This window comes from Rhinatrema bivittatum, chromosome 2, assembly GCF_901001135.1.
Source record: "Rhinatrema bivittatum chromosome 2, aRhiBiv1.1, whole genome shotgun sequence".
In the NCBI taxonomy this organism is placed as follows: Eukaryota; Metazoa; Chordata; class Amphibia; order Gymnophiona; family Rhinatrematidae; genus Rhinatrema; species Rhinatrema bivittatum.
This window is the reverse complement of record NC_042616.1, coordinates 306,169,500-306,185,861: the sequence shown is the minus strand read 5'-3', so window position 1 is coordinate 306,185,861 and position 16,362 is coordinate 306,169,500. Positions and strand designations below refer to the sequence as shown.

Below are 16,362 nucleotides of genomic sequence, written 5' to 3'. Positions count from 1 at the left end.
GCCTCCCTCTGGGAGGCGTAAATCCCCCAACAAAGGTAAGGGGGGGGGTTAGACAGGGCCGGGCGGGTGGGTTAGGTAGAGGAAGGGAGGGGAAGGTTAGGGGAGGGTGTTAGAGGATTCCCTCCGAGGCCGCTCCGATTTCGGAGCGGCCTCGGAGGGAACGGGGGTAGGCCGCGCGGCTCGGCGCGCGCCGGCTATACAAAATTGATAGCCTTGCGCACGCCGACCCAGGTTTTTTAGTAGATACGCGCGGCTCCGTGCGTATCTACTAAAATCCAGCTTACTTTTGTTTGCGCCTGGAGCGCAAACAAAAGTAAGCTATTCGCGGAGTTTTGAAGATCCGCCCCTTAGAGAATAGCCACTGCCATTAGCAATGGTAACATGGAATAGACTTAGTTTTTGGGTAATTGCCAGGTACTTGTGACCTGGTTTGGCCACTGGTGGAAACAGGATGCTGGGCTTGATGGACCCTTGGTCTGACCCAGTATGGCATGTTCTTATGTTCTTATGAGATAAATGCACAAGTCAGGTTGGCGAGTGCTGAGTGGATTTTAAAAGCTACCCGTGTGCACGGGCGCGCGCTGGGGTCCCCTGTCACGGAACTTTACTTGTGCTATGGAGAACGTGTAAGTAATAAAGATAAATAGGTGGGGTTATAAGGGTCAGGGTTACAGGGGAGCAGGGAGGCAATTAAACTATGGGAGTTTGGAACTCCTATCCCTTCCTGGGTGAACTGGGAAAACTGGTGTCTATTAAAATTCTCCCACTTACGTGGTAGAAGTGGCATTTGCGCATGTCCACTTAAAATTGTGTGCACATGTGTATGCATTCAGGCTGTTTTATAATATGCGTGCATATACAGGCGTATGTTATAAAATGGCCACGTCCCTGGGCATAGGCAGACAAACGTGCATACATATGCATCCACGCGCCTGTTTAAAAGGTACCGTCTAAGGTTCTAGGGCCACAGATACACTACATTGACTTGCCAGTTGTGTTGCTGAGTGCAAAATCAGCAGAAGGTAACAAATTAGCTCTCTGTCCAGGGGGAAAAGTCTTTGATGAATCGGCTCCACACAATAACAGTTTTCATTGTTCAAATAAAGTAAAATGTTGTATTAGCAATTTATTTTTAAAGCAATCTAGGAAAATATTATAGTACCGGGTTTCTCTGCCATTCATGAGCCTCATGTTTCATATGAAAGAAAGAAAAACAGGACAATTACTGGAAGCAAATTAAAAACCATCAGAAAAGGCTTTCTTTTCTGTAGGTAGTGAGATGATTAAAAGAAATCAGTCCAGCAAAGCCTGTGCTTCACCTGGTAACCATTAACTCTTAAATTTAACTGCTAGGAAAATTATTTTCTCCTCTTTAAACATTACAGTCATATAAAATGTTCTTCTTTAAGGGTGCTGTTGACATGGGTTGTTTAATTTAGCTAGGTTAGGCTATTAGACACGTCCAACCAGTTCTTTGTGTTACATTCTTCTTGACTACTGTTATGCCAAGTTATCACTTCTTATTTATTTCTGTCAGGTCGCCTGTCAAAAGCCAAATGGATTCATTTACTTCAGTCAAGATTTCATTATGGTGGATTTAAATTTTTCTTTAACCCCCTCTGCCCTCCCCATCATTCTGTCACGTGGTTCCCTGTTACTAAACACCGCCCCCTTGGCTGTGGCACCTGCTGATGCCCTAGGTCAGGTTGCTGATAAAAAGGGGGTGGCTCTTTCTAAACGAACAGAGACGGGGGCTGCAGACCTGACTATCACAAAAGACTATCCGCAGATCAGTCTACTGGTGAGTGTTGTAACTTAATCACATTAATGGTTCCTGTGTAAAATGTTCCCTCTAATCGATAGGGGGGGCTCAAGGTGGGGAGATTAGAGGAGGCAGTTTTGAGCCAGTTGAACTCATGATGCTAAGCAATTAATGCCCTGAAGAGTGCATAACATTGCACGAGTGTATATGTTCAAATGGGTGATGTTAGTGACATGCAAATGAGTTGCAACAGTAAAGTATTCATACATTTTATCTATTGGCTTTATTACAAGAAACTTACCTGCACCACCTGAGTGCAATTGTTTTCTCATTATAGTGCAGTTGCAAAGCAGCTTGAACATAAACTTCATTGCTGCACGAATACGTAATGAGTTTTGCATGATTTTGCATCTCATTACCCAAGTAGCATGGTTTTCCCTTGTAAATGTGCAAAAGCTAAAGTGTGCCCATAAAAAGTGCCGTTAGTGCACGAACGCCTAATTTACGAACGTTAATTGTGCTTTTTACGCTTGTACTCGCATCTGCCAGTATAAATGCACTTTAGTACATAAATCCAACCCCCTGAAGTGACCGAGTCCAAATTCTACCCTAACATGTTGAACCAGAATAAGTGCGGCTCTTCAGCTGGATATTTTCCTGATGTCTAACTACTGTGAGATAACTGCCAAAAGTTCTAGGTTTGGGTGCGGGGTGTGGGGGGAGTTTGTTAGATCTGATGGAAGCATCCTGCCTGCTTAGTTCTTAGCAAGCTTGGCCAGTCTGAGATGGTTTACACTGAAATATGAGGTGACGTGCATTAAAATCCAAGATAAGCCTGTTTAAAACTTCTATGTCTAGCCAGTCCAGAGAATTCAGATTCTAATCTGAGCCTTGTTGTAAGGATGTGAAAAAAATAAATACAAATCTAAACCTATGAATAAAGATCTAATCTCATGGAGCAACACCTGCACCTCAGATGCTGCTAAGCATGGTGCAATAGTTCAGGGAAGTTCCATTTCCAATTACTAATGTCAATCTGAGGCGGCCATCATTTTCACGAAAACAGAGTGCAACTTTCTACAGGAATTAGTCAAACTGTAAGTACCACATACATAGCAAACAACATTTTGCTGCTATTGAAACTTACAAAAAATGTATTATGGTAGTACATTGTACGGCAAGATAGAAGTGACTGTGCATCAGCGGTTTGGACACTGCAGATTTGCCCGAGGAGCTGCTGACACCGTGAGACTTAGCATGATTTGGTTAACTAAACCGTGCAGCTGAGAAGAGTAGGCACTGCAGGAGCATGCACTTAGCTGCTGGCTAGGTGGGGCCAATGAGAGACGGAGAGGCCTACTTCTTTCTCAAGATAGCACAGAGCAAAATGTAAAATAGCAGTATTGTCTGCCGTCCTAAAAATATCAGTTTAAACGCATAAAGGCAACCAGCCCTTTGTGACTCAGGCTCCATTGCTCACTTTCTCTCATATATATAAATGTTTTAACAGCCACTATGAACTCTTCTTCTCCATCTTATACTAGTAATCTGTATATTTGTTTCTATGATTTTAACATTTTTTCCTGGCTTTGCAATGTATGGGTATGTTCATAGCACTACTGGGATATTTTGCAGTGCCCACATTTGATTACTGATTACGGTAGTTCCTGTGCAATTTTAGGGTTGTATTTACAAGGCACAGTAACGTTGGCTCCATTAGAAATAATGGGAGTCTCAGCCAATAACTTATGTTAGTATATGGCACACCTTAAGTAAATAGACCCCTTAATGAGGCGAGGCATGATTTTGTAAGGAAAAAAAAGCATATGATTGTTGAGGTTTGGTCTAGTTTAAATAGTTGATGTGATAAAAGTTTTTGGAGTCAGACTGTTAAAACTATGTTCTGGTAATTAGTTGGTGACAAGTGTTAAGTGTGTTTCACCCTTTTCCATTAGCTTTTGATTTACATGTAAAGCAGCAAATGGTATTTTTTGTGTAGTTCTGTTTTCATCAGTCCATATGTAACTTGTGCATATTAGAACACAGAAATATAGTACAGAATGGACTACATAGTAGGGTTACTACACAGTAACATAATATAATTTAAAGACTACAAATCATATCTTACCTGTCCATTTTCTCTATCTACTGCGCTAACTGAAGTTGAATTTTCAGGACTATATATATATATGTGGGCTTTTCAGGGTGTTGTTTGTGGCTTATTATTTGCTGCTTTATTTGCATAGAGAATATTCCAGTATGGTGAATGCAGCTGATAATTTCTGTCAATAAGCGACAAAGCAGAGACCCTAGAGAAAAAAGTCAGCCTGCTAAATTAGCAAGAGCAAGCAAAGGCTGGAGCTGTCCGTTCGAGGAAATGGAGCAGTTAGAGGCTCCTTTGCAGAGACAGAAAGTGTGGAGCTTGAGAGTGCACAGAGAGCTGTTTGTAAGATAAAGCAAGCCAAATTCTTTTAACAGAACTGCCATCAGACATAACGGCGTACCAGGCGACTGGGCAGGGCAGTTCCCCTCCCCCCCCCCCCCCCCCCCCTTCACTGACATGGCCAGCCTGGGGTAGGGTTTCCTGTATTGATGTGGCCGGTTCTGCTGTCGAGAGCAGCATAGAAACATATCGCCAGTTCAGCACCACTGGACTGACGCCGGCAGTAGAATGGTACCCCCCAGCCTTGGATCCCAGGTGGGGGTGCATGTCTTGCCCACCTTTTGCAACGGTCCTGTCTTTGAAAGCCAGAAAGTGACTTTTAATGAGATATGATGTGATAAGTAATGTGACATTGGTTCCAAATAGTCCATCCTTAACCTCTACCCAAAGAGAAAAATGAACTGCATTTGTTTCAGTAGTAAAGTGTATATAGGGAGATTGGTACCTTTAAGTCTTGATGTCAGCAGTGACTTCAAGTGGTATAAAGAGTGAGACTTGCAGTGAGCGCAGGTTCATTTTGTCTGCCTTTAAACTCTGCTCGGCTTCTTGGTGCAGAATCCAGTGGAGACGCATTTTTTCTGTGGAGGAAGTAAATTTTATACTCTAGGCCTGGGCTTAGCTTCTTTTTTTTTTTGAAGAGTCCCTTGTGGGAATCTTGGGGACAACACCAGAGAGAACAGCCTAGCCTGCCTTTAGAAATCTCATTATTTATCTAATTTTTAAGAATTAAATTTAAATAAATAACTGATATTTTTGCAGATGAATGATGCAGGATTTTGTCTTAAATGAATTCCCTGTACTGGGGAATCTATTATGCTGCTAAGGATATTTTGGTTTCACTTTTGTCTGCCTATTGAAACCTGTGGAAGCCTGTGGGAAAACTGAACTTATTATAGAGACAGTGGTCCTTATTCAGCTGCTGGCCAGCTAGGAAAGTTAGATAAACTTATTCAGCTAATTTATCTGGGATATTCAGATATTCCAAGCTATCTTAAAATTAACCGGCTAAATTTTATTTGGCTTACTAGGGCACTTCAGCCCTCCTAAAGTTAGCTGGCTACCTTAGCCAGATAACCCTGAAAATTGGGGTTATCTGGCTAACTTACACATAGATTCAATATGCTGTAATTGTTTCACAGGAAAGGCCCAATATCATGGGGGCGGGGGGGGAGGTCCCATGATATTTTGCCCCTCGACAAAATATCACAGCACAGCGAGACAAAAGAACTCAGCTGGGGCTTATTAAATGTGCGATGGTTGCTCCCAAACATACAGAGCTGGCATTGGTTTAAAGGATCATGCATTCCAACTTGAACACCCACCCAAAAGTGAGAAAAAAAACAAAAAATGCCACTGAAGGACTTACTAGATCTACTGCCCATCCTGGGGCTGCCATTCAAAAGATAAATTCCACCACCATGTGGTGACACCCTACCCCCAAGCCAAGACCTCAAATCCACAACCCTAGGATTTCTTAATCCATGTCTCTCAAAATGACTTGTATTTCTAAATTATCAGAACTTTTATTTTTCTGGGGTACCAGCAGTCAATGAACAATAAAAAGGATGAGTCACAGGATTCCACAGCAAAGATAACAGCTGCAACAACATACTTTTCTCTTCCCTTTCCTTTAGTAGTGTATCAAGATTCATAGCTCTTCTCCTATCAATCCACGTACATTAGTCATTCTTCAAACATAATCTCATTAGTATTCACATACCGTAGAGCCACTAAAATCTTCAGAAGAGGAAATTTCCAGAGAAGGACAAGTGATCTTCCATAATGTAGTTAGTACTCATGCTTGCTTCCAGGTGCCACTTGGCAAATGTCTAGGAGTATTCTCTTTGCACACCAGAGTCCATGGCAACAGATGGCCCTGATGGTCTGGAATCAATAGTGGGCCTAGAGAGATTCCCTTGACCCCTCAGAATCCCACTGCAGAATAACACAGTTCCACTCGGAGCTCAGTCTTATATCTACACAGATATAAGACTGAGTTCCCCACCCCCAGAGGTCACATCTCTATAAGAATAGGCAAAATCTTCTGTACCACCATAATCTCAATACAACCAAAAGCAGAGGTTAAGTGAAAATATTGGTAAAAAGATAAGGACACATTGCTAGTGGCATATCAACCAGAATTTAGTTCCTGGGCCACAATCTGAAACAATTATGATTTTAAAGTGTTAAAATCTTCAGTGTACAGTGCAATATGTAATTTTATGACTACTCTACTTATAGTATGTGCTGGATACATTTGGTTTGTGTTATAGACCAGGCGTTAGTTGCAGCTCTCAAAACTTTTATGGAACACTAATTTGCTCCTTAGGCTGGTAAAAAGGTGGAAAAAAAAAAACTTCCATAGGAAGAATGAAATCTAAATGTAGTGGTGGTGGAGAACTGAAACTTGAACGCTAAGGTTGCACGCAGGGCTGTCAGAAGGGGTGCGCAATGATGGCAGCTGCACTGGGTACCAAACTGGAGGGGGTGCCGTGCTGCCGTTTTCAGTCAGTCTGCTAATTGGCAAATATGCAAACCCAAAAGGGAAAAGGGTGCCAGAAACAACAGTTAACTGCAGTGTTGAATCATAAGTCGTGGGAGATTTGCGGGGGTGAGGCTGGTTGTGGAAGCATTGATGGCAGCAAATAAAGACCATTGGGGGCCTCAATTTTGAGTGCTTCATCAACATGGCTGGGTAAAGAGGTTCTCACTGCACCAAGTGGATATCCAAAGGGAGGAGGGGGAGGATGCCAGGATAAAATCTGAAGTACAGCTTCTCTCTTCCCTCAGATTCCTAGAGATGTCTTTGAAAATTCTTCAAGTTGACTTTCTCAGAGACGAGAACGCCAAATCACATCACACAGATGATTATATTCACACCAATCTGATTGTAAGAAGAGGGCAAGAGTTTAACATAAAGGTAGCCTTTACAAGGGAGCCCAAACAGAATGAACCCATTAAGTTGCTGCTCACTACTGGTAAGAATCTCTTTACTATGTGATAGTAACTCATTGCACGGGCTCAGGACTTGCCAAAACCTCTTCTGAATCCCTTACTTCTCTAGATAGTTTTTTAAAATTTTGACCATTTCCATGTAGATTGCCCTCAAAACAGGTAAGTTAAGTTGGAGGTGTGGATTGGCAGAGTGTATTCATTGTGTGGTCTTTATCTGCTGTCACATTCTGCGTTTCCATTTCTTTTCCTCTACCTTTCTTAACCAATTTTTTCTTTCTTTTTTTTTTTTTTTAAGCTCTGTCTTGTACTGTTGAATTTCTGTTTAGTTTCTCAAGCATAAGTTCAACTATCATGCATTAAGCTGCCTGCCATTTCACAAGCTAAATGTTGTTCTATGCTTCGTTTGGGTGCTATTTTTCTTTTTACCACTTTGAGTTTCTAGTTCAGTTAAAACTGATCATGGCACCATGAGCTTTCATTTGCAACTAATCAGGGTTTTCCAACTTTTTTTGTTTTTTTAACCCTGCCAGTGACAACAGCTCTTGGCTCCCTGCGGACCCCAATATGAATGCGATATGAAGGCCACTTCGATGTCACTGTTGTACAATGGCTGGGGCTCCCTTACTCTTTTCAGGGGATATGGACCGTGTTTGCGGTGTCTCTAGCAGATCTTTTATCAAGCCAGCTACCCTTTCCTACTTCAGGAGTTTCTCTTCTTTTATATCTTTCTTCCTTCTTTTCAATTTTGGTTGCCTTTCTAAAAAAATAAATAAATATCTCAACATGAAGATGAGATTTTTTTTTTTTCTATTTTATCCTGGATTCAGATTTCAGTCTGTACGAGGGTAGGTTAATTGATTTGATATTTAATTCAATGTGAAGAAAGACTTTTTCATTCACACGTGTTGGAACATTGGCAGGAGAAAAACCAATGCAGACCAACGAAAGCCTTGTGCTAATTGAAGTGAAGTGTGCCCCAGACACCAGCCGTTGGAGAGCTACCATCGATAAGAAAAATGGAAAAGAGGTAATCTTTACTTTTGAAGTCAGAAAAGAAAGCGACACAGGTCATAAGGGCACAGCAATTTGGAGCCTTTAGAGTGAAAACATCCTTTCTGAGCACCTGGTTGTCAATTGTAGGGGAAATGGTTCCATCTTGCATCTTCAGGTCTGCATTTCCTATTAGGGGCCAGAACTGCCTAGCACTGTTGGTCTTACTTTTTCCAGATCTGTAGAGGGGATATCCTCAGGAATGTGAAATGGTCTGGGCACAGCATGGAAACAGTATGTTTGTAGACAGCCCGTGTCTCCCAAATCTTTGGAAAGGCTCTTGGTTTCTCGGTCTTCCTCTCACCAGAAAAACAGAGCATTTTAGATCCCAGTGCACACAAGTGCACTGGGATCCCAGTGCACTTGTGTGCACTTGTGTATCCCACCTTTCCCACCCTGGTAACCCTTCCAGCACACCCCATGCTCCTCCTAACTCCCCCCCTCCACTCCCCCCCCCGCCTCTTAGCCTCTTCAGCCTCTCCCCCCCCCCCGCCTTCTTTACCATATCAATCTCCCCTTTACCTTTACCTCCCCTCTCGCATATTTTCTCCCCCCCTTTCCCTCTCCCCCTCACCCCTCCCCCCAACGTTGTAAATAAGTTCACATATGTAATATGTAATTTTAAACCCATATCTTTCCAATTAAGTTATCCATGCTTGCTTTCTCTTTTCTCTCGTTCTTCGCTTTTTACCTTGTTCCTTTTATCCAATTATTATCCAATTCTCCCAGTTAAACCCCCCTTGTTCAATGTAATTCCTTTCTCAGTTAATTGTGAACCGACATGATGTCCTACGAATGCCGGTATATAAAAATGTTAAATAAATAAATAAATAAATAAGTGCATTTGCGCCACCTCCTCTTTTAGGTGTTTAAGGATATAGAGTAATAACAATATATGCATTTGTGATTAGGTATATATATAGAGAGAGAGATGGGAGTCATACGTTTTTGGATTCCAGCACCTCTATTTTACCCATCCTCATTTCTTCCCTTTCCCTATTAACATAATACCAATTGTCAATAAACTAGCTATGTTCTAACACTTCTATTTCTTTATATATTTTTTTTATTCACTGTCCACTAATGCCATTTTTTTCTTCTGTTTAATTTTATTTCCTATTTTCAGGCTCTCCTCAGACTTTTGTATTTCTCTTTACTTTTTAAATTCAGGTTCCGTTCATTTTTTCTTAGTTATTTCTATATTTTCTATATTTGTATCCCTTCTGTTTCTTCTTAATTCTATTTTTTTTTTGCTTCTTGCTTTTGAAGACGTAGTCAGCCAGAGGTGTGACCTGCATAGCCAAGAGTAGGTGGCATACAGACAAGGTGAGTCTGGTGGGTTCTAACAAGAACAGAGGCAGGAATCTTGTGTCTGCATTGGCTACCTTTTCTGTGGATTGACCCCTTGAGTGCTGGTGGCTGGTAGGATTTGGACTGGTAAAATAGGAAACCCAAGATACACAGTAAGGCAATGTGGAATGCAAACCTAGAGACATGAAGCCATCCACAGAAGCAGGTCAGGACCACTGCAGGAAAACCTGAAAGCACAGACACACCCAGAGGAAGAGTGTAGGACTGCTGCAGGAGGACTGGATACACAAAGCAATCTAGGAGCAAATAGGAACACTGGATACATGAAACAATCTAGGACCACACAAAAACATGAAACATAGGACCAAACTCTGGCAAATTACAGACAGTGAGCCTGGAATATAACTATGTCCAGACAGGAACAAGGTGGCAACCAGCAGAAAGTGGGCTGTAAAACTGGGAGGCTAAGCAGAGTTTCCAGACATGAACAAGATGATCATCAGCAGGAAGAGTGAGCCATTGAGCTGGGAGGACTGAACAGATAGTCAAAGGAGCCCACTGAGGCCCTCTGCTGGCAGGAGGCAAGAACAAATTGGGCCTCATCTTACACCCCTCCCCCCCTAAAAGGGTAGACTCCAGATGCCCCCAAAGAACCCCAGGATCCCAGACCCACTGCAGAAATAAAAATTCCCATATAGAACTGGGGTCAGATTTGGACCCACAGTTGGCTGGCCTGATGTCAGGGTCAGCTGCAATTAAAATCTTTGGAACTACCACCATTGGAACACCTAGAGCTAGACATGGAGTCACTAATATAACAGGTACAGGAACTGGAGTCACTGAGATGAATGGGACCAGACTTTCTAGTACAGGAACTGGAGTTTCTGAGATGACTAAGATTAGATTCTCTGGTGCGAAACTGAGGTCACTAAAATGACTGGAGCAGGAAGTGGAGTTGCTAAGTCCTGAACCAGTGTGAAGCAATGCTTGAGGGTATGATAAAAGATCACATTTTGGAATCCAGGTAGCTGGGGCAGGTACTCCAAATAGCCAAATATAGGTCCTGGAGAATGTCTGCTAGGGTTTCCATAGGGTCTGCTTTGACTGGAGTATCTGGGACAGCTGAATCTAGATTCACTGGCATGGAATTAAGACAGCTAGATCTGGATCCCCTCATTCAGGACTGGAGCCAGATTCACCAGTGCAGGAAGTGTAGCTGGAGTTATAAGGATTGCTAAAGCCGGATTCACCAGTGAAGGAACTGGAGTTACGGGGAACCAAAGTTGCTAGGAACGGAGTTAGACTCACTGTAACCGCTAGAGCAGGAGTAGCCCAGAGCCGAGTTCTTGGACCACTGGAACCAGGGTAGCACACGGTGGAGCTGCTGAAATTACTTGAGCCGGAATCGCTGCTGCAGAAATTAGAACTGGAGCTGGGAACAACAGTACATGAAGTGATGCTTGGGTTGGATTCACTGGTGAGAGAACTGAGTTCACCAGGCAAAGGGCTGGAGCTGCGTTAATCAGAGTAGCAAGGAATAAAGTTGGAACACTGGGGCTGGAATGGCCCAGAGTGGAGCTGCTGAAACTGTTGGGGCTGGAGCCACCAATGCAAGAACTCAACTTGGAATTGGTGAGACGGCTGGAGCCGGAGTCACCAGTGCAAGAAATGTGTCCACTGGGGCAGGGACTGGAGCTGCTGGTGTGCTGTCCTCACAGCATGCTCATCCTTCCTTGTGTTGCTAGACAGCCAGTTAACATTTGATCCACTTCAGATGACCACATAAACTCTGTTCTTAACTTCCAAAATCATTTATTAGAACAATGAATAGCATGACACTCACTGTGATTAAATGGAGTCGAGACACTCTTCAGATTCCAAGAGTTGTCACAGTTGTAATGAGTTTTTCTGAATGCTTTGGTTGAATATAATTGCAATTGGTAAGAAGCAAAGGTTTTCCTAGGGGAACTGTGAAGAAGAATCAGCAGGAGCTGGAAGCTTAGCTGAGAGCCTATTTCAAACTGAAAAGTCCCTTGGAGTATCAAACTGTCCCAGGCTGCCTTGGGTCAAGGGACCAACTGGCAAGAGAGAAAATGCAAAACAGACAAAGACCACGTGGGAAGTTCAGAACAACCACAACGCAGCTCTAATGACCTATTAGAGCGAAGGTTTCATGGCCTGCAGAGAAACTAAGTTAAACAATTCAACAACAGGACACAGGGTGGCAATGCAATAAGAAAAACATATAAAACCCACTGTGACTACTGAACAACTAGGGCAGCTGGAATCACTAATACAGGAACTGGGGCTGGGATCACTGATTCATGAACCAAAACTGGAGCTACTGGTACAAGAAATGGAGTTGCTGAGGCAGCTTGTGACGTGGGAGTCATAAAGAATGACTCCTGAAGCTGTTTTCCAGCAGACACCTTATGTTGAAGAGCTAAAATGAACACCTCAATCCATTTCAAATGCTTACTCAGGTGCTCATTTAAGTCATCAAATATCTGTGCTCAGTGGGGGTCTATTTGGTCAGAGGTTGATGTGACAACATAACCAGCAGAAGATGTGACCCTGAAGGCAAAGGTGGGTGGTGCATAGACATGACAAGTCGAGTGGTCTCTAACAAGAGCAGAGATAGGCATCTTCTGCCAGCATTGGCCACCTTCCTCTTAGATTGAGTCCTCGGATGCTAGCAACCAGCAGGATTTGGACAGCAAAATCAGAAAGCACAGGCACACAATAAGGAACTGTAGAACCCAAACCTGGAGACATGAAGACTCTCACAGAAGCAGGGAAGAACCACTGCAGAAGGACTGGATACACAAAGCAAACTAGGACCAAACAGGAGCAATGGATACAACTAGCAATCTAGGTCCAAACAAGAACATGAAATGTAGGACCAACATGGGATCAATTTCTAACCATGTGCAGACTGTGAAACCTGTATTATAGCTGTGTCCAGACAGGAATAAGGTGGCAACCAGCAGAAAGTGACCCATAAAGCTGGGAGGACTAACCAGTGTGTCCAGACAGGAACAAGATGCCACTAGCAGGAAGTGTGGACCATAGAGCTGGAAGTAGGCAAGAACTGCCAATTAGAACCTCACATTGCTCTGAGCTTTGTCACCTGTCTTTATCTCCATGTCATTCCCGTGCCCCATCTTTTTCTTTTAATTTTGTATCTGTTTTTTCTCTTTATCTTTTTTCTTACCTCATATGTACTAGCCACTTTTATACTTCCTTCCCCATCCCTATCCCATCCATTTCTCTCATTTTCACCTTACCTTCCTACTCTTGTCTTCCCCTCTTCTGCTCCTTTCTTCTCTCCCTCCTTTCTCCTTTACCCTTCCTTTCAATTCCCCCTTCCTCATCTGCTTTTTTCCCCTTCTTTCTCATTCCACCTCTTCATCTTTTTTTGTTTCTATGTCCCTCCAACCTCTCCATCTTTTTCCTCCATCCCTCTTCCTTCCTCTTCCTTGGTGGGTATTCCTCGTTCCTTCTACCAGCATGATCCCTGGTGATCCTCGCTCCCTTTCCCTTTCCCAGCCCAATCTCTTGTCTTCTTACCTTCCCTTCCTCAGGCCAGGAGGAGAATCATATTTAATACTTGCCTCCAGCCATAATCTACAAGGTGGTTGCGTTTTGCAGAATGAACGGTGCAGGGTCAGCAGGTCTAGTAAGGATTCCATAAGATCTACTGAATCCTGCACATTTCAAACTGCCGAACCAAACTGCACAACAGACATAACTGAAGGTGGGGATGAAGCAGCACTTTCCTCCTGCCAGCTGGGAGTAGAAAGGGTGAAAGAATGAAGATATCATGATAGGGGAAAGAGGGGGAACATAGGCTTGGAGTTGGGGGAGGAGGGACTGCACTGTAGGGAATAGAGGAGAGGAAGAGAGAATGACAGGGAGGGAAGGTAGTGATGGCTCAGAGTGGTAGGGGAGGAAGAAGAGAGACTCTCTAGATCAGGTGGGGGGGGGCTGGTGAGAAGCTCTGCCCCATCCATCTGTCCCATCTTCCTCATCCTATTGGTGACCCCCATACTATAGGGCTGCCTTGAGGCCGGTGGAGTTGGTTTGGCCATGGTGAGGCTGTTCCAGCTGTGGGGCCCAGTGCAGTCATACTGCACCACAATATATAGAGTCCTGTATTTCACGAATTTATTTTTCCACCCTAATTGTCTACAAGGCTTTGCACTCTGGGTGGATACCCCACTTCACCTGCTCTAGTTACATTCCTGCTCCTTACCTCCAAAATACCTTGCTGTTTCTCGGTCCCATGGCAGGGCCACTAACATAGAGCATAGGAAACTCCAGACACACAGTCCGTCAGGTCATTAAAATGCAGATAACATGAGGGACTGTAAAGGCAATATTCTTCCTGTTTACAAAGAAAGCATCTGATGCAGGGACAGGAGGAGAAGGCTGCAGTCATAGATGGAGGGCTGCGAGATATGAAGAGAGAAGCTTGGGCTGAGAGGTAAGGAGAGTGCGCAAGAGAGGGAAGATGAAGATGGAGAACTAGGAGGTGGGAAGAAAGCAAGAGAGGAGGCATGGAGAAGAGCTAGGGGGTTGTGGGCTGCTGTACTCTTATGTATATTTCAGTTTTCAAAAGTGCATTTCTTTGATATTTACTGCAGTGTGTGATCCGTGTGAAAAGCCCACCAGATGCCAGCGTGGGAAAGTATTGCCTTTCTGCGATAGCACCAAACAATCAGCGGTACACACCTGACAACAATGCCTTCTACATTCTGTTCAATCCATGGTGTGCAGGTAATTCATCTTCACAGAATGATATTTCTTGATCAGGACAGTATGCATGTGTGTTTTGTTTATGTAACAGATCCCTTTGTCTGTCACAATTAAGGCCTGGGTGAACATTTAGTTCAGTTACTGTAGTAAGGGTGCAGGTTAGTGTAAAGGGGAAGGTTACCATTCAAATGCAGCCCTGCCCTCGAGGGGCCTGGAATGGCTGTTCCCTTTTGGGAGTCTATAGCAGCTCTCTGCAGAGATTTTAGCAGGCGTTCCCCTTATGGTTTGCTGAGAATTGAGGTAGTGAGGAGTTTTGCTTAACTTTGTTTTTCAGACCCAGTCAGAGAAGCCAGATAAACCCTGCCTGGGGAGACTGACCAGGGTCGGGAGGGTGTTTCCTTATCCAGCCCCCACTCCCTTGCTGGTTAGGATTTACCATCTGGGTCTATTTTTGGGGTTTTAAGAGTTTAAGTGGCGGAGCCTTGTGAGAGCCTGTACACCACCCGGGCCCAGGTCTGAGGCTGTGCAGGTTACAGAAGACCTGCCCTCCATACCCTCCATGAGGAAAGGAGGTGTCAGTGACCCTACTGCAAGGAGGAACTCTGGTGTTAAATTCAGTTGATGGGAAAAGACTTTGAGTTGAAGATTCAGGAGGACGTTTTGGCTGCCCTTCCTTCCTGTTTGAAACAAGGCGAGATGCTTGCTTCAAGGGGGATCCCTCCCATAAGGAATCCAGAAAAAAGAAAGAAAGAGACAGTGATGAGAACTAAAAGAGATCCTGAAGATTTGCTAACCATGAGTAAGGGAAACAAAAAATCATTGGGGACACCCATCTTGTGTTTCACTACCCTGGGAGGGGGGGTGGGGAGAGAGAGAAGATTTACTCTCTGTGCCACAGACTCTTTACCATTTCTACCCGATTGGAGAGGGGTTTGGACCAAGCTTAAGAGCCCCTGCCCACCTGGGAGCTCCACTTAACCAAGCCCTGGACGGTGGATGTTTCCCTGGCCCTAGTTTGTGAGTCCTGCACTGATAAAGAGGGTAGAAGACTATGAGAGAAGAAAAGAGAATTCTGTGGTGCTACAGTTTGAATTATTGTGTCATTCATCACCAGCGTTTGAACAGTATAGACTTTAATTCTGGACACTGACTCAGTGACTCCAGAGTATTTCCTTCACACTCACTGCACCCACCATAGGATAAGTCCCCTCTTCTAAGGGAACACAAGGGAAAAGGGAATGCGTATAAAAGTCACCCTTGAAAGTAAATCTTCCCTCCCACCTACAAAGGGTCTGGCTCTGGGGAGTAAGAGAGATTGTAAGAGAGCTCGCCAGTGGGGTGGTTCCAGCCCCGAAGCAAAACAAGTTCCTTTATGGCCCCACCCATGCAGGATAGGCACGCCGGGGTGGAGTTACATTAAAAAAACATTTTCTTTTCATGAAAATATTCTTATCTTTTTTTTTTCAGTCACATATTTGTTAATTTTATTTTTTATTTTTAAGGTGTGCCAGTTCTTTTGGTACTTTTTTCTTCCTCTTCTCTGCTCGCATCTTCCTTTTCCATTTACTCCTTAAGCTTTTTGCCATTTTATCCAACAGAAGTCACAATGACAATGAGTTTCCAAATGGCTTTAACCGGTCTAAGTACACAACATTCAACCTGATGCCTCCCAGTTACAGAATACACTGAAAAACTCACCACCAGCCGTACAATCAAAGGTGCATGGGATACACACTGTGGATCCCTAAAAGGCTAGAGGATGAGAATAAATAAAAAAGCTTAACCAGCATGGAGAGGCAGTTTTTACCCTTAAGAGAAACATGGGGGTAACCTGCACGGAGCGGCAGTTTTTACCCTTAAGAGAAACATGGGGGTAACCTGCACGGAGCGGCAGTTACTACCCTTAAGAGAAACATGGGGGTAACCTGCACAGAGCGGCAGTTACTACCCTTAAGAGAAACATGGGGGTAACCTGCATGGAGCAGCAGTTACTACCCTTAACAGAACACATGGGGGTAACCTGCACAGAGCGGCAGTTATTACCCTTAAGAGAAACATGGGGGTAACCTGCATGGAGCGGCAG

The 16,362-nt window shown here is 43.8% G+C and overlaps 1 protein-coding gene across 1 annotated transcript in view; it reads left to right on the top strand.

The window, feature by feature from the left end:
- The first annotated feature begins 1,664 nt into the window (after nt 1-1,664).
- The window catches only part of TGM4 (transglutaminase 4), a 77,321-nt gene continuing 62,623 nt past the window's right edge, over nt 1,665-16,362 (top strand). Inside the window, exons 1-4 of the mRNA XM_029589691.1 lie at nt 1,665-1,801; nt 6,996-7,183; nt 8,081-8,187; nt 14,168-14,300. Coding sequence (XP_029445551.1) covers nt 7,006-7,183; nt 8,081-8,187; nt 14,168-14,300 — 418 coding nt within the window. The 5' untranslated portion in view covers nt 1,665-1,801; nt 6,996-7,005. The remainder of the gene's footprint in view (nt 1,802-6,995; nt 7,184-8,080; nt 8,188-14,167; nt 14,301-16,362) is intronic.